This window comes from Rhipicephalus sanguineus, chromosome 10 (assembly GCF_013339695.2).
Source record: "Rhipicephalus sanguineus isolate Rsan-2018 chromosome 10, BIME_Rsan_1.4, whole genome shotgun sequence".
In the NCBI taxonomy this organism is placed as follows: Eukaryota; Metazoa; Arthropoda; class Arachnida; order Ixodida; family Ixodidae; genus Rhipicephalus; species Rhipicephalus sanguineus.
Genome location: NC_051185.1, coordinates 26,583,233 through 26,607,290, shown reverse-complemented (window position 1 = coordinate 26,607,290; position 24,058 = coordinate 26,583,233). Strand labels below are relative to the sequence as shown.

Here is a 24,058-nt window from a genome sequence, read left to right as displayed (position 1 = left end):
ATATATATATATATATATATATTGTGCAAGCAATAAATTTACAGTTGTGATTCAGCGCTCGTGTCGCCCAATTTTCCGTCCCTCGCGAGCGCCGCGCGCCGCACGTCCACCCAAATCCGTTAACGCACCAACTCGCCTAACTTGCCGTGTTAATCCACCATGTTTCCTTGACCTTAGCAGCAATAAAAACTCACAGGGTCCCTTATACACTCACCTAAGACGACTAAAAGCCGAAAGCCATTTTCTTTTTCTTCTCAGTTAATGCATTGTTCCTACGCCGTAACCCTCCGAAAGCTTTCCATAATTTTCTATTGCCTCCAGGATCGGAGGCACCTCATCTAGATTTTGCACTGCCTCCGTGATCTGCCCACTGTTGACCAAGCTACGATATCGTGCGACGACGCCAGCATGTGACGACGTCATATATTCTGGCGATTTGTGACGTCATCTTGACGTCATATGGGGACGTCATCACGTGATAATTATGTTTCGCATCACGCGGGACGCCGGTCAATTTTCGCGTTCGATGAGGCATCTAAGGCTCTGGCCTTAAAACCCATTCCGCTCTTTCCGCAGAGCTAGAGCTGAGCCTTGCTCTCGCAAGGTAACTGAAGGAAGCGCCTTCTTCACTTCTTCCTCTTCTTCTTGTCACAGGCCAGCTCCTCCAATGGGAAGAGAGCACCTAATCGAATAGAGCGTTGCTCGGTTCGTTATCAGAAATTTTGGAATATTCTCTATGGGTAATAGCACAATTTTTTCTACTCTTGATTGGCCTCCAATCAACAGGCAAGTTGCAAATACCTGAATAAAGGTTTGTTCTGGGCGCCCGCGTTTAATTTATTTAGAATAGATAGAGTTCTTCACAGAGGCAAGGTAATTTACGAACATTCTTGACAACAGAACAGCAAGAAGATCAAACCTTGCAGTACTCTTTCCTAAATGCCGCACACCTATTTTGATTAGATAGTTACCATAATTCTAGTCCAGCTTCAGGTATATTGAAATCTGATTGAAGATCAGATTTCAATATACTCGAACCCGAAGATCTTTTGTTATTTATTTATTTGTATGTTCCTCAATTTTTCGGTCACAGACAAAATGATTATTTTTCGCTCCCAACCAACGACGCCGACACCGACACCGGAACTCCTGCGAAACGAGCTCTTTAATGCTATGGTGTTAAAAATGGCTACTAAATCCGCCGAAACAGAAGCTCAAAGTAGCCAGAAGGTAACCATGGAGCGAACCTATAATTTTCATCGCCAGACGAGGTCGTTCAGTAGCCTACACAGTGCGAAATCTGCGGGTGTCGCAATACAACTGCGCACCCTCTCTGCGAGTGCACTCATCTTGAGACCCAAAGAGCGGCCCTCACAACCGCATTGGGCCAGCTAGACAGCCGCCCCCTCCCAGAGGAGAAGATCCTAGGGCACTGGCCTAGTCGGTCTTCAGCGCGAGCGGTTATGAGGGCGTTGCCGCGGTTTCTTCGAGAAACCGGACTGAACGACAAGTTATGACTGGTCTCAGACAATGTTGATTTTGTTGCTTCTATGCCGAGGTATTGTCATGACTGCGTCGTTGAAGACTCTTCTTCTCTCTCATTCTTTTGCCAAGTACAGGGTAGCCAATCGGAGTTCTTCCTGTTTAACCTGCCTGTCCCTTCTCTCTCTTTTGGCGTAAAGTGCCCGTGCACGGCAACACTGCTGATAAATTTTACTATGAAAACTCTAGTGTCGTTAATTTCACTAGCATTGGTTTATACAAAATGAATATCAGTATCGTTCCGAATTGTTCTAGCTTACGCCAAATACCGACAGGTGGCGATATATTTCCGCATGCCCTTATTTCTTTATGTTGGTGCGGCCGCCCTATTACACGTGTAACGAGCGCCTGGCACAGGCGGCGCCGAAATGTCGGAAAGACTTCCCAACTGTTTGAGACTTTTTCCGGTAAGACTGCGCACGCTACGCGAGTAGTCGAGGTTACTCTAGAACTGACGCGGGTACAACGATAACGCCGGAATTTTTGATCCAGCATGTATAAAAGCTGACGCGGGTGACTAACGATGAGATACAACCACCGACGACACGTTGTTATCATTGTAGAGTGCGTGTCACTTGATTTTCTGGGCACAAGTGCGCCCAATGAAGAGTTTAATTCTTATTAGTCTGATTGCCGCCGTCTTCGTCGTCACAACCACGTGACAACATGTTCGCCTACGTAACCAAATTGTGACAATTGTACCTGTCAGATAAGTATTCGTATCATTACCTTAGATGCAAAACAACATGGGCGTATCCAGATTTTTTTTTTTTCAGAGGGTGGGGCGGGGGCGGGGGGGGAGGGGAGGGGATGGGTTGGGGATGGACGCACTGTGGAGCAAGCCAGAATAACGATAGAAGCTCCTGCACAGCGTAACGTTACGTAATGATGTGCAATACTGCGGGGTTTATTTTACCCAATGTTAAGTGGCGATTGTAAGCCCTGAGTCGCACTACTTGGCGCACGAATGACGGAAAAGTTGGTAAAAGCAGCTGACATACGCCGCGACCATGGTGTATTCATCTCTCTCCTCCTCTCCCTAAAACATGTCCGCCTATCAGGAAGCAATGAGTAAGTTCTTCCTTAGATATCACGTACCCTAGCGTGGTCTTGTACGCTTTGCTTTCGCGCTCCTTTTGATAGCCACAAAAAAGGAAAAAAAAAACTAATTTCAGTTTACTCACTACAAGTGTTGCGCTGTACTACATGGCTATAGAATGTCACTGTTAAAGGGGCTCTGACACGGTCACCCAACGATTCGCGGTTTTCAGCGGAAAATAGTAGATAGTCCATTATGCCTATACAAGCACAAAAAACGGACTGAAAGTGATTATTCACATCCACCATAAGCCCTACAAGTCGCCGGCTATAAACCCCGCGCACCGCCGGCGACCGCCATTTTGCCATGGCGCGTTTGACGTCATGTGCTGCATGGAGCGGATCCATCGTCTTCTATCATGTAAGTGACCAGACCCCACGCGGTCAGTGCGTTGCCGCTGCTCCGCTGAGGTACGTTCGAGCCACTGCCACGTTGAACAAGGCTGAAGCAACTCGATTGCACACGCAGCAGACCACGGAACAAGATCGCTTGCCGCTATACAGAAGCTCCCACAGCAAGCAGGTTATTACATCATGGCTCGCGAGGGCGGCACTGTTGCCCGACTCTCACACCACTCGCGTGTTTGTAACAATATTCAGCTATAAGTTGAGTGCCCGAAAAAATGCGCTAAAAATTTCGCCAGCTTGTTTGTGAACGTACAAGGATTGAACAACACATCACAGAATATGATAAAAAATTATGTGCCATGGCCCCTTTAAACCCAGGGGCCTGCAGCAGTATCAGCTGAGTCGTGGGTCATCTTCACCGACTCAAGAGCGGCGCTGCAGTCTCTGAAGTCTCCACGCACGCAGGACCAACTCGTCACGGACATCAAATATCTATGCAACAAAGCTTGCGACCTCTGTCACCGCATTGCTCGGCAGTGGATACCTGCCCACTGTGGAGTACAAGGCAACATCCAGCGGCCTAGGGAAGCGTGTTGAGCTCTCTTCGAGTAATGCGAAAAAACAAATTATGAAGTAACGGCACTTCGTGGACGATGCGAGTCGGTCGCCAGTTGACGCCTGCGATGGGGTTGTCGCGAAAAGGGTGGACTCGTCGGAGATCCGGTATGGTGGTGTTTCTTCGCAGACGAATGCTGCACTCACAGTATAGAGCGGAATGGCCATAGCTTCGAACGAGCGTATCGCTATTGGGTGATCTCATACACGTTGGCTGTCATAGAAACAAGGACAGATTATTCAGATGGCGATTTTGCCATCATTGCTTATAAAATTAGGCTCACATCTCGCTTCTGAAATGTTGCCGTCCGGCGAGGAACGATGCATCGGTTACGTTTTACGCATTTTATGCTTTTTTACGCGTTTTATGCATCGTTACACGTATTACGTTTAAAATGAATAGGTGCCGGGGCTGCGCGTGAGGGAAGCATGGTATTATTGCAAGGCAGGCGGTAGTTCTTACGGCTAATTAGTTTGAACCATCTGGGGTTTCTGAATCCGCACCCTAACCTGAATACGCGTGTGACATGTGCATTCTGCCCGCATCTAAATGCGCCCGTCATAGCTGATAATTTAAGCCGCGATGTCTGGCTTACAAGCTACCACGGCGGCGAATCACATGAAGAAGAACAGTTGCACAAACACGAATATATTGCTGTTGAAGCGTCAGTACGCAAATAAAAGTTAGGAGGAAGCACTATGCAATGAGGAAGAAAAGGTGTTTCAGCTCCACTAACGTGAAACCTAGGGAGCGGCGAAGCTTGCAGTGCGGCCCGTATTTCCCGCAACAAAACCTTTCCTCTTTAGTGCTTTACTCGCCACCGGTCCACTAACGCACCATCCCTTTGCAGATATGTTTCAAGAAGTGGTGTTTCAAATAGATGACTTTGACGTAGAGATGCACGTTTGTGTCTCTGGTTTTAGATAAGAAACTTGAGCGCTTGGTAAGTTTCTTCGGGGATTCTGACACCACTGCTAAGCCAAACATCACGTTTTATGCCGTAACGATGAACCTTTATCTCATAATTTGCATAGTATGAACCGGTGGCGAGTAGTAGAATTTACCCAATTTTTGTGGCGCATACCCGTTTATGATGGACCGTGACGACGACGTGACACGCCAAAACACCGAGAACCTGAGGTGCATCGAGCCTAAAAAAGTGACAGTTCGTTTAGGAAACGCTAAAAACAAATATGCGAAAGCATATGCACTCACGAGAGACTCGATCAATAAACTAGGTTGATGTTCTTAGTCGATTGCATTATTCTCCTTCTAAGCACGCCCCTCCTTCGATGCTTTCTGAACCTAATCCTCTTGACTCGGCCTTTCACCTTTCACCAAGCGAAGAGTTCATGCGATGGCGTCACGTGTGATGATGTGTGATGACGGGAAGTTCGTGCGATAACATGATGTGACGGTTTGATCATTACGAGGAGCGATTGGTGATATGATGCGACATTTTGCTCTTAGCTTCGTTTGATGAGTAGGTGAGGTCATATGACCATTGGTGCTTTTCGTGCTCACGCCGCCGCCCGCCGACACCGGTGGTCACCGCCGAGAGTCGCCGACACAGAGTACCGTGTTTTTCGGTTCTTTAGACATACGAGGCTTTCGCCTTAAAAAAGCAATGCACACAATAGATTTTCGCTCTCTGCCTCGTTTTAACCATAGGGGCCTGCTCCTCTTGTCGCTAGGCACAGTTTGGGTCCTCCTCAATAGGACTCCACCTACACTATGCCGGGGCCGTCGAAGGAAGCTGCACTTTTTCTTTATGAAGGCCTTAGATACCTCATCGAACGCGAAAATTGACCATTAGTGTCAGAGGCGTAGCCAGAAATTTTTTTCGGGGGGGGGGGGGGGCAACCATACTTTATGTATGTTCGTGCGTGTGTTTGTATGTGTGCGTGTATATATACACAAGCAAAACTGAAAAATTTCGGGGGGGGGGGGGTTGAACCCCCCAACCGTCCTCTGGCTACGCCCCTGACCGTCCTCTGGCTACGCCCCTGATTAGTGTCGGTGTCATCGGTGGCGATGGCACCGACGCTTAAAATGCTCATGTATGCTGCGGCCGCGTGATCGCTTCATTGAGGTTTCATTCTGGTATGCCATATCTATTTATACAGAAAGACAAATGTAAGAGCGTATGCCACATAGTTCGCCTCCACGGATTGCCTGCCTTTCACGCAAGAAGCTTGTTTGGGGACACCCCATGGTGGTCACCAAGCGCAATGTGCGCTCACTGTACATGTTCAGTCTATAAACAGGTAGCTCCTGTAAGAAATTATCTGCTTTTTTTTTTTATCCGAGATTATTATTTTTACTGTAAACAATTCTGTCGTTTCGAAAGTATTCACAGACATGCGCACGTAGGTTTCCGCATGGTGTTTTCGTAGAGCGCCTACAGCCAAGCATATGATGAGCGCGCCGGCATTACCCTACCTAGCAGGCAAGAGAGGCGCGCCCGATAGAGGGCGACTCCGCAACTCCGCGCCTCCAATACCATCGGAATTTGTGACGTCCAATGATGACGTCATCACGAGGCATCGTCGCTTTGCCAAAGGTAGGCCAATCGCAGAGGCAGTGCGAAAGCACGTTAGGTGCAGAAAGCTTTCGGAGGGGTGCAGCGGGGGGGGGGGGGGGGGGGGGGTATCAATGCATCTAATCAGAAAAGAAGATGGCTTTCGCCTTCGAGTCGTCTTAGGAGAACACATATTGGACAGAGAATTTTTTTTTTATTCAATCTTTTCCCTCTCTCTGTGTCGCCCATAATCTGTGACTGCGACAGTATTGAAGACGAACAGCCGCCAGTATAATTCAAGCTGTCCGACATCTAGCTTAGAACGACGCTGGGATTCGGAGTGAGTGGCAACACGAGAGAGAAAGAGAGAAATGTAGAGGGAAGACAGGCTGGGTAACCAGGAGGAATTCCGGTTGGCAACCCTGCACTTGGGGAGGGAAAAGGGGGTGCGAAAGAATGAAACAGGCGAAGAGAGTTTGTAACGACACTAAGCAGTCATGACAATAGCACTGTCTAGAAGCATTGTCTGAGACCAGCGATAACTTGTCGTTCACTCCGGTTTCTCGAGGAAACCGCAGCAACGCCCTCGTAGCCGCTCGCGCTGAAGGCTGGGTAGGCCGGTGCCCTAGAGGGTTTTGTCCCCTGTGAGAGGGCGCTTGTCTAGCTCGCCCAATGTGGCTGAGAGGGCTGCTCTTCAATTACAGGTCCCATCGAACCTATGACGACGTCATTCTACCCTGCTGGTGCGTCTCTGGCTTGGAGCGGCATTCCCGAATGCATATTCATTCACTATTGGAATGGGTGATAGCACAGCTTGTGAACTCTTCGGGTGCAGCGAAACAATCGCGCACCTTCTCTGCGAGTGCACCCTTTTTGACACCCAGAGTGGTAACAATAACTCGCGAGTGGTCGAGATCCCCTGAAGACGGTAATAGTAGTGATCGAAGAAAAAGCAATGAAGCACCAATGGGGGTTCGCTACAGCAAGCGAAGTTTTGCAGGAACAAGCGTGATTCGTTGAGACCTAGCGAGTCCTTGTGCATGGGTTACCGAAGAATGCTTTGCGTTAGAGGTGTTCCACTGCTCCATTTCGTTTGAAGCCGGCATTTCGCGTGTGATTGGCCTCGCCTATTTGCTCCCATAATAGCATTACGTTTGACCACTATTGGTCCGGGCCCTTTCTCAAGGTAAACCACGGTATTTAGAGCTAAACAAGCTAAATATAGACGTAATTGCCTCGCATTTACCGCAGTATCACCTATAAAACTTTTGTATTCTTTCTGTGGAGAAAACGTTGCCGGTTCAAAGGCACACGCGCTTGAAAGACCGTCCTCTTATTACCGTAATTACGCGGCTACAAGGCAGGTCGCACAGCAAGGGCGTTCAATTGTGATAAGCGTACAGTCCACTGGTATTGAACAGTGCATCTTGAGCGCCCCTATGCCATTAGAAATAACATTACGCTTACAAACGCAAATTCTCCGACAGGACGCTGTCCGTACTTGCACAAGCAACTCATAAATTTAAAGCTGAGTCATTGTTTGAGACTTTATTCGGATACCGACAGGAATATTACATGCAGCTCGCATAACTCTAATGTTTCACTGTTTTTCAGTAGGGAAGGCACGACCGGATATGTTTGAAATACAAAAGAAAGCCGCTCGGTGCTAGTGCCAGTAATAAAACACAGGGGTGTGACACCGTTTATGTTACGGCTGCGTTTGTTGTTTTTTCTTGCAATGATGATGATGCAAACTTTATTTGGGTCCAGAGAAGATGCAGGGGAGACACCGCGCCACCCGGCTATTCCCACGTAGGGACCGCCAAGCCCTTCGTGGGCACCCTGGACGGCCAGGGTTTGGTCATGGAGTTCGGGGCTGCGCAAGAGCGCTTCCCACCTGTCCTCGCTGAAGGCAGAGCCGATGGCTTCACATTCCCGTAACACATGGTTCAATGTTACTAACAGTCCACAGGCAGGGCAATCATTGATTTTTTCTGGTGTCTCACTTGATAATGAAATGTACACATCACGCTTAAAGCTATAAATTGTGGTGAAATTTTTAATTACAAAAATGACCCCTCGATATGCCTTTCTAAATAAAACATTTGGAAGGGAAATTCTTCGTGTCATAGTTTATGCGTAACCTACCGCTTTGCGATATTGAGCAGCGTTTTTGATGTTCTACAAAACCAATTAATTGCGAGGAGGTGCGCGCATGATAAGAGCATGCGTGAATTTGATGTTCTCTGAATTTGATGTTCGGGCTACTAAATACTGTTCTTATCAAGAGGATCACAATGGGTATGACGTATATATTCATTAATGTATTAGGGTAGGGCGGGGCAAAATGCGACAAAAAATTGAAAATAGCGAATATTTTATTTTATTTCACACGTTACCATAAAACATCAATGCAGGAACTTTCTTCTGGGTACAAGGTATGAGCTACATAAATATGGCGATGTCGCGACAGTTCAAAAGTTTATTTTAAAAAGAAACAAAAAATGCACCATTTTGCCCCAACCTGCGGGGCAAAATGAGACGCTGCGTGTGGCAAAACGAGACAGTCTGAAAAGATTTTATCCTTTGAGTACTTGCAGTAGAAGCACTTCAAGTTCGCTCCGTGGGCCCCCACGCAGTCTTCATGAGCGCAGTCTTTGCACTCCACGCATTTAATCCAAACAGAACCCGACGTTGTGTTGCTCCGAAACTCCTGAAAGGCATTCAGTGCATTTTTCATGTCGTTTTCCTCCCAGGAAACTATAGATGATGTTCTTTTGTACATCCGTACCATCCTAAACAAAAAAAATATTATATAGAATGAGCGTAAATAAATGGTTCACCTAATAAGACACTCTTTAAGGCAATTCAATGCCTTTTTGTCGCGTTTTGCCCCTCTCACATGCCCAAATTCAAAAAAATTTGCCCTTCGGCCCACGGCACCAAACGAGCTAAACTTTTGGTGGAATGTAGTTAGTTGTATAAAGTAACAATATAAATACTTACGTTGTTTTACTGACGCCGGAGTAGCTTCATGCACGGATCCGAAAATTTGCCCGAGCAGAATATCGCCCCTTTTTGGCAGGTCGCGAACACACTGACATCAGCCGTGCAATTATTCCCGCGCGAACGCTGTGAGCAATCATCAACTTTTACACAAAAAACGTCGAAAACTACCGACACCTATCGCTGAAATAGAGAAACAAAGAAAAGGTACTTCTTTTATTAGTTATAGAGGGCGGCAAAGTCAAAATGTCGCGTTTTGCCCCGTGTCTCATTTTGCTCCGCCTTACCCTAATGGCGAGCACGAGTACTCCGACCGAGCACACATTGTCAGTGTGGTTTGGCCAGTGGAAGCGCTCGCAATGACTTGCCAGCAAAAGTGAAGCCAGCTTTTGCCGACCAAAGAGCTCGGAAACATGCTCTTTTCTGGTGGTGCCTACTTGGAGATCAAATGGCTTTAACTGTCAGTGTAAATACCACGTTAACGATAAAATAAAAGATCGTTGTTGCCGACAAAAGTAACCCATCGAGTGGAGTATTGGCGATTGATCTCAAATAAAATTTGCTATGACCTTGAGGATTACTATCGAAAAGTAGTAACACAAAGACACACTTGGAGCAGTATCTGACCCGAAAAAGTTGCCATATTAAACTCATCTGGCGTGCGAGGAAAACGCTCGCTTTCCTTCGGCAAACGCCGATTATTTATTGTGCCCCTACTAAGATGGCGGGTGCAGCCGCCATCTTTTGGTGGGCACGGCTTCACTCTTGCGCAATAATCGCCACTCCAGCAATTTTTTTTAACCGCTGAAGACAATAAAACAAAGGCTCATTATTAACGCGATAGCGCTAAAGAGCTCGTTTCGCGGAAATTCCGGTGTCGGCGTCGGTGTCGGTGCCATTGGTTGTGAGCGAAAAATCATCTTGTCCGTGGCCGAAAATGTGAGAAATATGGAAATAAAATGAATAAGAAACTTCGGTTCGGAGTGCGAATCGAACACAGGCCGTCCACGCGGCAAGTAGGTGTTCTACCACTGAGCCGCGTTATTGCTCAAAGAAAAAAAAAAGACAGTACATGAATGTCATGTAGTAGAAGGAGTCTCCTTAACGCATGTAATACTGCGTGAACGAAGCGTAGAATCGCGCCAGGCGTCAAAACATGTGAATTGCGGAACGTGTGGGTGTTTTAAAGGCCCACCTATTGCAAGGTGCTCAGACATACTTAAAGGGACACTAAAGGCAAATATTAAGTCGACGTTGATTGCTGAAATAGCGGTCCAGAAACCTCGTAGCGCTGCTTTTGTGCCAAGGAAGTGCTTATTTTGAAATAAAATCACGTTTTTAGTGGTCCGCATCGCGTTAGCGCGCTTCAAATCTCCCGCCTGAAAATACGACTCTCATACGTCACTGCTGCCGTGCCCAACGTTGCCCGCTTTTACTGCGCGGCCGCCGACACTAGTAGCAGCCGAGCGGAAGTAGCGGGACCCACAGTAGCAACAACGGCGCTGCGGCAAGGACTTGCTCGGATGGGCACATTGAAAGCCGTCACCAAGTTGCGGTTGGTCTCGTAATCCTCAGTACGAAAGTGCAGCGAGCACACACGCAGACTGTTTAGCACACTGGCGCAATGGCATGACACTAAGCCACTTCGAGCGTAAGGGTTCATTCCGCGGCACCCAGTGAAAAGACAAACCGGTTTCCTTGCTGCAGCACTGGCGTTGTGCACCATTCGGGCATCCGGCAATATCACACGCATGCAGCATTTTGTCGAACTTTATGTCAGAGCGACTTTCACGAGCGCGCAAAACACGCACGGTAGTACGCGATCCCGAAACTACCACTGAGACGGGCGAGGCACAGTTCGGCGAAAACGGAACCTTTGAACCACGCGCGCCGTTCCCCATGGCAACGCCACGGAGGTTTTGTTTTCCATGAATCAAGCGGAAACGAACAAACAGCATTTTATTACGTCTTTTGATGCTCGGAATGTTCTTTTTTTACTGCTGCTAGTTTGATTACTAGTGATCTATTGTAGGCCGACTTCCCTACGTCATCGGGATCACTTCGAAAATGTCCCACTCGTGGCGCTCATCATGTGATACATTTAGCTTAATTTCTCGGTAAGTAGGGCACTGCTGTTGATAATATTGCCGTTTTAGGAGTTGTCATACATTGGGCTTTCACTCTGACATAAATTGTTATTTGACTTTAGCGTCCCTTCAATCATAATGAGCTGCAATAGCAAGAATAAAGTAAAGAGCTGCGTAGGTTAGCGTACGTGTTGCCTTACAGACGCGTAGTGGGTACCTCGCTGGTTCGCAAAAGCAAGAATTATAGTGTAGTGGGCACTTAACAGCTGTACTCGCAGTAGGCCTTCTAGGATAGTTTCAAACGGCCAATATTACGCGCACAGTCGTTCGTTTCCTTACGGCACGTCTGAGGCATGCACCGACAACCGAAGCCAGGCTAGCAATTGAGAAGGCGATGCGCACGGGTCCCGAATACGCTATCGCGTTCTACTCTTGAAGGCAAAGCTCAAGCAACCTCGAAATTTTAGAAACCCCATGTGGAATATCGTGCAACCTCACACTAGATAAATATCTGAGCAAACTTAAAAGAAATGCTTAAAGCTAGAGCTGAATGAGAGCGACATTGTTAAGGAAATTTCATAGAAACAAATATTTTTGAAAAATTTGCACGACGTGCTTTATTCAGGATCCGAAACTGCAATCGGGAATTCACTCACTTGACGTCACACGCACACACAAAACTGAAAGGAGGTTAAGCAGTGCAGTATCTATGCTCTCAATGCTTACAAACTCTAGATTTCCTGGTACTGTGGTGCCGTGATATGTACTGATATCACTAGTCATCCAAAGGAAAGAAACAAAAAACGCTCGCAAATTAAAGCGAAACACTATATCACTATTGTCCCTCCCGCGGGACCTTGCTGCTACCAGAGGTCGATTTCAAACTTTATTCCGGCATCTAGGATATGCGGGTGCACCAGGAAAAAATTCTCATTTTGGGATGCGTGGAAGCGATGTGCGCATGAGGGTGCATGGCACAAACAACTCAAATAGGCGGTTTCATAACTCCTCAATGGAGCGAATTCCCCTGTTCTCAGATTGTACGCCCTGACGGCGAATTTAGGCGGCGGACACCTAGAGTGGTCTAGCATCCCATGAAACGTAATGATCACACCAAGATAAGGAAGGCCACATATCTCATGGCCGACCATTAGTTCAAAGTACGCGTCGCTCGTGTGCAAGACTGTGATACAAGCAAGGTTTAATCGGGTGTGTGCGCTATCACGGGGAAAATTTGCAAGCGTTAGAACATATTGTACTCTTCCAACTACTTCCCTCCATGTAACTGTTGTCGACAACGGCGTCGTTAACATTAAATGACATTTAACACCCTCGAGCTTATAAGTAATGGCATGCTGAGGATAATCTTGCAAGGATGTTTTGCGCATCTCTTGGAGGACTCCTCGCGGCAGGTCCACAAGGGGTTGCAGTTGTCGACGCATCAGCGTTTCCGCCGAGCAGGACAGGGAACTCGATGACGTGCTTGATTCCTCAGTCGGATTCTGCCGAGAAGTTTCCTCTTGCAACGAGGTCGAGGTACTCGGTGTGGCGCCTTGCGCCATCTCTGACGTTTCAGGTGCTGAGAAAGCCTGAGTGGTGTCGGCCGACCTAGACTCCTGCAGATCTTCTCGCGGCTGGGCCATAAGGGGTTCCAGCTGTCGAGGCATCAACGTTTCCTCCGAGCAGGACCGAGACGTCGACGACTTGCTTGCTTCCTCAGTAGGACTCTGCCGAGAAGTGCCCTCGTGCAACGAGGTCGAGGTACTCAGTGCTGCGACTTTAGCCATCTCTGACGTTGCAGGTGCTGCGACAGCTTCAGCGTTCACGGTTGACCTGCATTGCTGGTTCCTGACCTGTTCAATCAGCTTATTCATTTGACTCTGAATCGCAGGTAGCAGCTGCTCGTGACTGGCGTCCCTCAACAGCGTCTTCAGTTCTTCGAGAGCCGCCGTCACGTCTTGAAGGGTTAGTGCTGGAGATTCCGATGAAGTGTTCTCTAAGCTTGCTGCTGAAACAGCTGCGCTGCACCCAGCCACGTAGTGCGTAGACAGTTCCCTGTGCAGTACTTCCTCGCCGCATCGCAAACACTCCACGGCGTGGAATGTGCATTCGCTCTCGTAGTGTCGCAGCATATCTTCCATGGCTCCCTCAAATTGGCATCCATAAGCTTCGTTCCAGCAGTGAACCTTCGTTACAAAAGGAAGAAAATGAAACAACGAAGACAATATCTTCAACAGATATGCGTTATCTCTTAAATGAAAGACGTAAAAAACAGATTATCGGGGATAATTTCTCAGTGTACTCCATCGAGATTTTTTTTTATTGACATGATGTTAGGAGATGTTGGCGCACAAATAACGCGCCGGCTACTCCTTAGCTCTTGGAGTACATAGGGTCCATAAACATAAAGTACATAGTGTCCAAATTTCTAATCACAATTAACCCGTAGTATATAAAATATACAACTTAGCGTAACAGTCAAGACATATCATAATATAACATAACAGTCAAAACAACATATTCAACACTTACATATATGTGTACACACGGTGATGTTAAAAAAAAGAACAGCGACTGTTGCGTAACATATCCAAGACAAAAATAGTCAACACACACAAATATTCACTCTGTCGTTAATACAAAACAAAGCTTAAATGCGCTAGTAACGGCCAAGAATGCCACTCTCTTCAACAAAAATAAATGTCACCATTTCGTTTACTGTTTACTTCTATCTCTCTTTGAATAGAACAGCTGCAGCTGCGAGAGAATTTCATAAGACAATTGATTTAGTTATTCGTTAAAGTTTACTCAGAAACCCCAGAACTAAATTATTTTAGTTCTTTGTTGACATCTCTGTTAGTTTCAGTTCTTTTTATTGACAAAGAAGCAGATGAGCTTTACCTGAGAAAAATTTTTGGCCTGGCTATGATACTGTTTTGCAAGTAATCTTACAAAACATTTCATCTGATGACCCCTGCGGAGTGGGCAGTCGCCAATGTCACGTTCAGTGCCGCTTGCTTTCTCGCGAGCTTTATAACAGATATCTGCGACATTGCTTATTTTCAGTGTAAATCTATCTCATGCACTTTAAAGACCTTCGATCGTTTATAGATGTTGGTGAAGTAACGCAAAACAAGCTTTCAAGTAAAGCCATTCTCAAACTGTTAGATTTACCGCTTATATTATACCACCATAGCGTTAACGACCTGCTTTCGCAGAAATTCAGTGAAAAGTCCGCGTAGTCTGCGAGCTAAGAGTCACAATGGATGCAATAAATAAGGATCATTGGTCCGAGCCGGAATCGAACCCTCGCCTTATGCGTGGGTTCGACTCCCCCTGTACCGCCGCGATTTCTAGGCTGTAAAGATATTCGCTCGTGTTCTCGAAATGAGAATTTGGCAGAAAAAAGGAAGAGTTGTTTTTAAAAAGTGAATTATTATTAAATTTCCTCACGCAAATTGCAAGAACCTCGACACGGCTCCCAGCGACTCAGAATGCTGCGATGCTCAGCCACACGCTTCGCAGCGCCATCTTCCAGCATCCTGCGCGTATGCGAGCCTGTGTACGCTACATAAAGGAAGGGGCCCGAAAAAGTCAGCCACCGGATCTATATTGCTGCTCGTCGCGTCGCGGTAATCTGATAACGCAGACGACGCGCGGCGATACAGGCAGTGGTTTCACAGCGCCACCATGTTGAAGAATACAAAACAGGCGAAGAACTAAATAAGCAGAAAATAAACAGCTAAATGCGCTTTAGAAAGGTTGAAGTCTAAACAGCGCATCAGCTTTCACGTACGTTCATCGTTTCGTCGACGGCCCGGCAGTCCTCTACTGAGCAGGCTAGTGAGTACTCATGCGCTTTTTGTACTCTCCTGCGTTTTATGGCTGAGTTGCACAGCTCAAAGTGAGCGTTTCGCGCTGACTATCTGAACAAGCACAAGAAAAAGATTAGCTATAACCGGAACATTTGGAGTATGAAAGATTTGGATGACGCCTTGTTCATGATCCTTATGCCAGAAGCAGCTCTCTCCGTCATGAAGACTGCTTCAGCCTCTTCAAGCAGATCACCGTAAAATGTACAGATGCATATGTGTCAAAAATTTTGTTACTGAGCAGAACTCTGCTCAAAAGCCAAACCTATTCATTTATTCAAGTCAAATTTCTGCTCTGAGAATGGCGGTGAAGGTTAAACGCCACTATCGGACCACCGTGGCCTTCCCCGTGCCGTGGACTTTGGCAGCGCTGCTCAATATGCCTCCATCCGCGCCGCGTCGTCTGGTTGGCGTCCCCATCCATAGCGTCTGCGCTCACGCGTCGGGCAAGTAAAAGCGAGCAGACGGAAGCGCCGGAAGAAAAGACAACATGGCGGCACCTGTGGACGCGTTTTCGTTGCGCCTAAATTTTATCACGTCGTCTTTTTGAGCTGTGTTACCCGTAAGTTCGAAACCTGTTACCCGTAAGTTCGAAACCTGTGTTTTTGTTTGCTTCATATTTGAGTGCTGATGCTTCGAGAGTGTTTCCAAGATTCATTTTCAAGTTCTCGGACAGAACGCTTAGGAAGCGTGGCTAAATAAACGCAGCTGACCTCAATAATAAAGACGGAATATACCTGATGCTTTGTTCCCAGCTTGAGTTGACACAAAGCGATATGACGGTGGGCAAGTAGCAAGCACGAGTTGCGTCTACATGGGTGCATGCCATGTTGGCTTGTAACCACAGCCAGTAATTAAACGCATACGCCAATTAAAGGTGTATGCCTTTAAATACAACAATTGAAGTCATACGCCATATATGCGAAGTAGAATAAACATATCACGTATTGCTGTGGCGTAGTACGTACCAAACAAACCCATATGTTTCAACGTTATCAATTTTTAGGCGATTACATGTAGATTTTGTTTTTCAGCGCAAGCATGTGACTTACACCCTGCTGCCACCAGCTTGGGCGGTACGGCCACGGCCGCTTCGCTGGTGCATGCGTTGGCTGGGACTGGGCAAAGGCCAGTTACAACCACGTGATCAAACATGGCCGCGTCCATGCACCGCTGCGGAAAATCGTCTATACCAGGGGTCGGCAACCTGCGGCCCCCGGCACCATAGTGTTCCCTACAATTGCCTAGAGGAAACTCTGGCGCTGGAATCGTTCACCCACCACGGGAATGATGGATAGTGCATGGATTTGCCTAATCTTCGTGCTTACGGCTTCGAACGCACTTGTGGCTTTGTTTATTGCTATGTTTTGGCGTTCGTTTCAGATAAAAGCCCTGACCGCTGTGAACTTCGGGACCAGATTTGAATTGGTGAGCCTAAAAAGGTTAAAGTGGTGAAGCGGAATTGCTGACTTTTCTGAACTTCGTTTTGCGACAATGCGGATGCAGGCGACGCGGAGCCAAACGGAGCCGAAAGAACGAAGTTTAGACAAATCCGTGTACTACCCAGTATTCCCATGATGGCTGAAGAGCCATGCGTTGCAGCTCCCATAGACACTATCGCCAGATTTCCCTCTAGTAAATATTGTAGGAAACTATGCGCGGCACGACGTCAGAACAACCCCACCCCCCTATCTAGCCGATGAAAACCTCCACGACTTTGTGTCTTTCGGTGAGCAACCTTGATGGAGACATTTGCCAGTTGGCAAAGAATGTTGAGCACCAAAAGACACATCGAAACAGCTCTTTTTTTTTTGCTTCGGTCTTATGTTCCCACAAACTCGCAGGACCTTTCAATAAAGTTATTTGTATGTATGCACGTTTAACTTATTTTGATAAATTGCAACCCCGTGGTATGTGTGCTGGAAATAAACATGATTTCCATTCCAGTTTTGTGTATCATTACTGGCAGTTCACCTAATTTTTCTATTTCCCTGTAAAGCCACCCCCCCCGCCCCCTATTTGCCGTGTGGCTCCCGCCTTATCGGCTTCCTGCAATTTGGCTCTCGGCCTCCAAAAGTTGCCGACATCCGGTCTATAGCTACGTGATCGCTCATTTAAGTGGTTGCGTGTTAACGTCAATTTGGCCAACTCCGATCTGTGCGTTTTTTTTATCCTGTATGTGTATGTGCGTTTTTTTTTTCTCTCTCTCTCTCTCTCTACACCCCCTTTCTTGTCCTTATTTCCCCACCGCAGTGCTGGGTAGCAAACCAGATGCCAATATCTCGTTAACTTTCCAGCCTTCCTTTTCATTTCTTTCTCTCTCTCTCCGATCTAACAAAAATAACGCAACATGTTTTTTGCAGATGAAGTTAAAGCACGTGCTTGGCTTTATTATTGGGGAGTTTAAAAAAGAGAAGGTGGCATTTGTTTTTAATTGAACTTCAAAATATCGCATTTTTAGAGACATGCCTTCCCTTATGAATTATTGGTTTGCGTTTGACGTCATCCTAGGCACTTGTATTTCGCACAGTTATTCAACTGATGAGTGGCAACACTTCGGCAAACTTTGAAAATTCTGACTCTTATAGACGCGGAGCATGAAATCTGAAATGAGAGCATTATTGAACTTTGTGCCGTATATGTGATTTTTTTTTCTTAAACATACTGGCAACAAAACTGCAAGATAACAAAATTTTGAGAACGCACGTTACTCATAGTATGACCACAAAAATTTTGACAGACACAGCCACAATAGCTCTTTTATAGGATCTTTTCAAAATCCCACTTTCGCGCAATTCTCAAAAAGCGGTCCTCGCGCAGTGGAGACTTCCGAATTGTTCGACTAAGGCAAACAATGTTTTCCCGAAACTAAGTCTGGTGTAATGGTCCTGGGGATTCGGGCAGCAAAGTATTTTTTTAGCGAAATGTAACTGGAGCGGCGTACATTCACCAATGTTATTATCCGAACACACCCTACAGGTTTATTCTTGCGTTCCGAGTCTGGCGTAAATCTCATAAGGAGCATCAACCGCTCCGTTAAATGTTCACTTTATGGCTAGTAAGTATACGAGTTTGCCTGCACGAAACGGCCAGCCTTGCACTGCTAAGCCCGCAGATACGCAGCAGCGAAAATAACGTAACTGAACGATTTTACCAAGGAACGACCCATGAACCGTTTTCTCACTTTCAAGGCGTTCGCTTTCCTGGTTGGCAAATCATAGCTGACACATTCAGCTTCCTCGAACGGCTCTTGATCCAAGGGACACCGCCCACCGCATCCTTCGGAGTTGGCTGCGAGGCACGAGTGGCATAGAAGGTGTCCGCATGGCAGCACCATTATCCGCTTGGGAATCATGCGGCAGAGGCCACACACACGCGAACTGGGCACCTCGTCGACAAAGCGAGTCGGTCGCCAGTTGACGCCTGCGACGGCGTGGTCGCGAAAACGGTGCACTCCTTGGAGATCCGGCATGGTAGTGTTAGTTCAGAAATGAATGCTTCGTTCGCACACTAGAGCTGACTGGCTTTCCTTATCACCGAGCTTATCGCTTCTCTGTGGTCTCATGCACTTCTGCTGTCGCGTAACAACACGGAGAGATAAAAACGGGGTCAATGCTTGTGTTATCGCGTATGTTCCGGATTGTTTACTTCTCAGGTGCAGCTTTCCATCACATGATAATCATTCACGCATTCACGGCAACCGGAGGATCACTGTTTCACACGTCAAGTGCAACACTGTATATGTAAGCCAGCGAGAGTTTTTGCAGTAGATGCGTTCGAACCAAAAAAATAGTTAAGCACATTTTGCTACCCGTAATGCGAGCTCTTTGTTTCCTTTTAAGGTTGAGTAATTGATGAACATGCTTTGTGCCTTAGAAACAAACAAACCCTTTCATTTATACAGTTGGCAATGTGCTGCTCTGGATCATTAAGCGTCTCTTTGTTTTTCGTATCGCACTTCTTAAAGGGGTCCTGACACCATTTTTCGAAGGCGAGGTCACTCTGGCAGACAAATCTCCTGTTACAGAGACTGTTCTGAGCAAGTGCGAAGCTCAGCAAATGATGATAAGATAATTTATTTTGACATTAAAGTCACTTTTCCCATAGCGCACCTACCGGCATCGACACTAGCTTCACATCAGGCAACAGCACTAATTCTGGTGACTTCACGCGGCAGTCTGGCTAGTTGGGATGATGTCAGGTACCAAAACTTCAAAAATGGCCACTTTTGCGTCACCAAAACATTCAAAATGGCCGCTTGAGCGTCACCAATAGAGCCACGGTGTGGAGTGGACGTGCAAACGTCACGATATCTTGTGCGAGCACATGAGGAGGAGCTCGTACCGGGTTGTGACGTCAGGGTACAATACGAACGGGAACTAGCTTTTAAACGTACTGCAATTCATTTCTCAGGGTGCACTCACGCTCAGCAGCACGTTTTCCAGGCTCTTGAGGGCTTGGCCTTTCATTTGATGCAAGACGTTGGTAGACTGCGCGAAAATACCAGGACACAAGCAAGAAAACGCAGAGAAGAAGCTTACCTTGCTTTGTTTCATGTTGCTTTGAAGGTGCTTGACGGCTCGAGCCTCACAACTTAATACGTTTTGCATAGCTTCGTGGTCGGCGCCGAGGAAAGTGCGAATGGTGTCGATTTGAGAACTGCAGGCAGCGAGCTTCACGCGTGATGCTGAACTGCTCTCAATATACACCTTCTTTCTGCCTTTCGCAGCTGCGGCGATGATCGCAGACTTGTTCTGAAGCGTCAGAAGCTTACCTGCCTTTCTTAATAGGAGACGGCATCTTTCCGAAAGGCTAAACAACACTGCACGTAAGCAGAGCGCGAAAGATCTCTGCGTGCACGCCGAGAGCGGCTATGTTAACGGCAGGAATTATCTCAGTGAGTGCAAGGGCGTATCCAAGGGGGGGGGGGGGGTTCAAACACCCCCCCCCCGAAATTTTTCAGTTTTGCTTACGTATATATACACACGCGCACATACAAACGTACGCACGAACATACATAGAGTATGGTTGAACCCCCCCCCCCCCGAAAAAAATTTCTGGCTACGCCCCTGAGTGAGTGTGATGTTCGGGCTACTAAATAGCGTGTTCTTAGCAAGAGTATTACAAGGAGCATGGCGTAATTATTCATTAGGGTCTTAATCTCAAGCACGGGTACTCCGATTGGGAACACATCATCTGGGCGCTTTAGCAAATCACAATTAAACAAAGCGTCATTATTAGAAAACCCATGCGGGACTTCGTGTAACGTCACACTAAATGAATACCAGAGCAACCATAAAAGAAATTCTTAAATCTATATCTGAATGAGAAGGATATTGTCAAGAATGATTCAGAGAAACAAATGCTTTTGAAAAGTATGCACGGCGTGCTTTATTCAGGATCCGAAACTTCAATTGGAACTCACTTGACGTCACATGCACACACAAAAAGGAAAGGAGGTTAAGCAGTGCAGTATTTATGCGCTAAATGGTGACAGAATATGTTTCATGTTTATGTGGTGCTGCGACATGCATTCTGATGGCACCAGTCATCCAAAGGAAAGAAGCAAACAAACACTCGCAAACTGAAACGAAACTCTAGACGCTCGAGTGTCTGCCCGCGCGTTCTTATGGACGATGAAGCTCGATTTCGAACTTGATGCCTGTTTCTCCGGTACCCATGTGCGCCAGATTTTGAAGGGCAGTGCAGTGTACGCGGCGACGATGTGTCCATAAGTCTCGATCGTGCTTGCAGTTCCATTGTTCTTCAGACGTAGACATTTGAACAATTTTCCCTGTGCTCAGGTTGTACGCCTTGATGACGAAAACAGGGGGCACACACCCAGAGTCTCCACGCATCCCATGAAACGTAATTTGCACATGAAGTTCATGCCAACGACTGTAGACTTCAACTGTAAAGAACGCGTCCCTCGTGTGCAGCACTGTGACATTAGCAATGTTGTGTTCCGCGTATCTCCCATGAATGTCTACATTTGAGAGCGACAGAATATATTTCACGGTTCCAAGCACTTCCCTCCACGTAACTGCAGTTGACAACGGCCCGGCTAACCCTAAATGACATTTAATATCATCAACAATGCGAGTAATGGCATGCTGAGGATAATCTTGCGAGGATGTCTTGCGCATGGCTTGGAGAACTTTTTGTGGCAGGTCCGTAAGGGTTGCCAGCTGCCGAGGCATCAATGTCTTCTCCGAGCAGGGCCGAGACGTCGACGGCGTGCTTGCTTCCTCAGTCGGGTTATGCCGAGAGGTTCCGTTTTGCAACGAGGTCGAGGGGCTCGGTGCTGTGACTTGAGCCAACTCTGACGTTGCAGCTGTGGTGACAGCGCGCGTGATCACGGCCGACCTCGACTCCCGCTTCCTGATCTGTTCAATCAGCTTATTCATTTGACTCTGTATAGCAGGTAACAGCTGCTCGTGATTGGCGTCCCTCAACAGCGTCTTCAGTTCTTCGAGAGCAGCCGTCACGTCTTGAAGGGTCAGTGCTTGAGAGTCGGAGGACGCGTTTCCTGCGCCTGCTGAAGAAACAGTGGTCCTGCATCCGGCCACGTAGTGCGTTGACAGTTCCCTGTGCAGAACTTTCTCGCCGCATCGCAAACACTCCACGGTGTGGAATTTGCACTCGTTCTCGTAGTGTCGCAGCATATCTTCCATGGCTCCCTCAAATTGGCATCCATGAGCTTCGTTCCAGCAGTAAACCTTCGTTACAAGAGGCAGAAAAAGAAAGAAACCAAGGCAATATGTTTAGCAGATGTGCGTTACCTCTCAGCAGCCAAGCATGCAGAGCATATTTTCTGTGATAGTTCCACATTACACTCCATCAAAATGAAATGTTAGCTACTCGTCTACTGTTTTTCTTTATGCTCTCTCCTTGAAAAAAAAAAAAACAGCTGGAGCTTAAGAAAATTGATTGAGATATGCCTTTAATGTTTTCTCAGCAGCACCAGCACTAATGTTTTTTTTTTCTTTCGCTTAAACGTTGTTTTAATGACCTAGCTGTTATTTACACCCTTATTTACAAAGAGGCAGATATGTTTTACGGAAGTACAATTCTTGGCCTGCCAATGACACTTTATCGCAAGTGCGCTCACAAAACGTTTCCTAATATGACGTCTCTGCTGTGGCTGGTCGTCAGTGTCACGTTCAGCATGACTTCTTTTCTTGCGAGCTTTTTTACAGATATATGCAACTTCGCATATTTTCGGTGTAAATCAACCCCATTAACTTTAAAAAGGCTTGGATAGTTTATAGATGTGAGTAATGTAACGAAAAATAAGCTTTCATGTAAAGCCGTTCTGCTGCTGTTAGTTTTACCGGTTATATTAACGCGATAACGTTAAAGAGACACTAAAGGCAAATATTAAGTCGACGTTGATTGTTGAAGTAGCGGTCCAGAAACCTCGTAGTGCTACTTTTGTGCCAAGGAAGTGCTTATCTTGAAATAAAATCACGTTTTAGTGGTCCGCATCGCGTTAGCGCACTTCAAGTCACCCGTCTGAAAGCTGTCTTTCTCACGTCACTGTTGCGCCCAGCGTTGCCTGCCTTTGCTGGGCGGCGGCGTGCACTGGCGGCGTGCACCATTCGGGCATCCGGCAACATCACATGCATGCGGCATTTCGTCTAATTTGCTGTCAGAGCGACTTTCACGAGTGCGCAAAACACACGCGGTAGTACGCGATACCGAAACTACCACTGAGACGCGACCTCGTGAGCAAAGCAGGGCGCCGTGCGAAGCTCAGTTCGGCGAACACAACCTTTGAACCACGCGCGCCGTTCCCTAAGGCAACGCCGAAGAGGTTCTTTTTTCCATGAATCAAACAGAAACGAACAAGCAGCATTTTATACGTCTCTTGACGCACGGAAGGTTCTTTTTCTATTGTAGCTAGTTTGATTACGAGTGATTACTTGTAGGCAGACTCTCATACGTCATCGGGATCATCTTGAAATTGTGCCGCTCGTGGCGCTCATCGTGTGATACATTTAGCCTAATTTCTCGGTAAGTACGGCACTACTGCTGATAATATTGCCCTTTTAGACGTTGTCATACATTGAGCTTTCACTCTGACATAAATTGTTATTTGCCTTTAGTGTCCCTTTAAAGAGGTCGTTTCGCAGAAATTCCGAAATCGGTGTCATTGATTGTGAGCGCTACATGGGCGTTTTTCGCCGGCGAAGAATCGCGATGGGCGCAATTACAAATGTCATGCGTCCGAACTTGAATCGAACCCACGTCTTCTGCGTGGCAAGCAAGTGTTGTGCGGGTCAAGCAAGCAAATCGTGGCAAGCAAATGGGCACGAAACCCTATGAAGTACAGTCGCAATGGAAAAAGATTAACACAAGTGACTTGTGGCCAGAGCGGCAAAATCGCGGCACGCGGCGCTGTTGATGCCGGCAGAAAGCAGCCCATCTTGCTGTTATCTACAGCGACAAAAAAAAAAATGAACTCACGTCCGCAGCAACGTAGGCGCACGGTTTTACCAATAAGCAGCCAGCAAGCTATCGTTTCAAATCGAAGCTATTTTTTTAGTGCTTTCCGCTGGCCACCCCTGCTTTGGAATATGGAACGTGCTTGGCACTCTCGCTATCAGCGTGCTCGGGAACACCAGCGCTACGTGTCACAATTTTGCAACACCAACTACAAGTCACGTGTACTAATCTTTTTTCTGTTGCGACTGTACGTAGGTGAAAGGCATACAATGTATTGTTAACGCTTCTGGGATGCCCAGACCCACAAGCAGCATCATTTACTTCGGCCTACAATAGCTAACTGGCCATCCACTGCAAAATCTAGTAGTGATGTCCTATTCTCAAGATTGAGAAGAAAGCACTTAGGGCTCGTACAATCGCCTTTTGTCTGGTAGTAGATACGGGGAGGCACTGACCATGCTTGAGGTCAGTGTCGTGACTTGGAGCAGGGAAGAATATAGCACTCTTTTTTAAGGTATAT

At 46.9% G+C, this 24,058-nt stretch overlaps 1 protein-coding gene across 1 annotated transcript in view; it reads right to left on the bottom strand.

The window, feature by feature from the left end:
* LOC119406288 (TNF receptor-associated factor 3-like) overlaps positions 1–18,598 on the bottom strand; it is a 353,808-nt gene extending 335,210 nt beyond the window's left edge. The window contains exon 1 of the mRNA XM_049420032.1: positions 18,275–18,598. Coding sequence (XP_049275989.1) covers positions 18,275–18,562 — 288 coding nt within the window. The 5' untranslated portion in view covers positions 18,563–18,598. The remainder of the gene's footprint in view (positions 1–18,274) is intronic.
* Between the last annotated feature and the right edge of the window lie 5,460 nt (positions 18,599–24,058).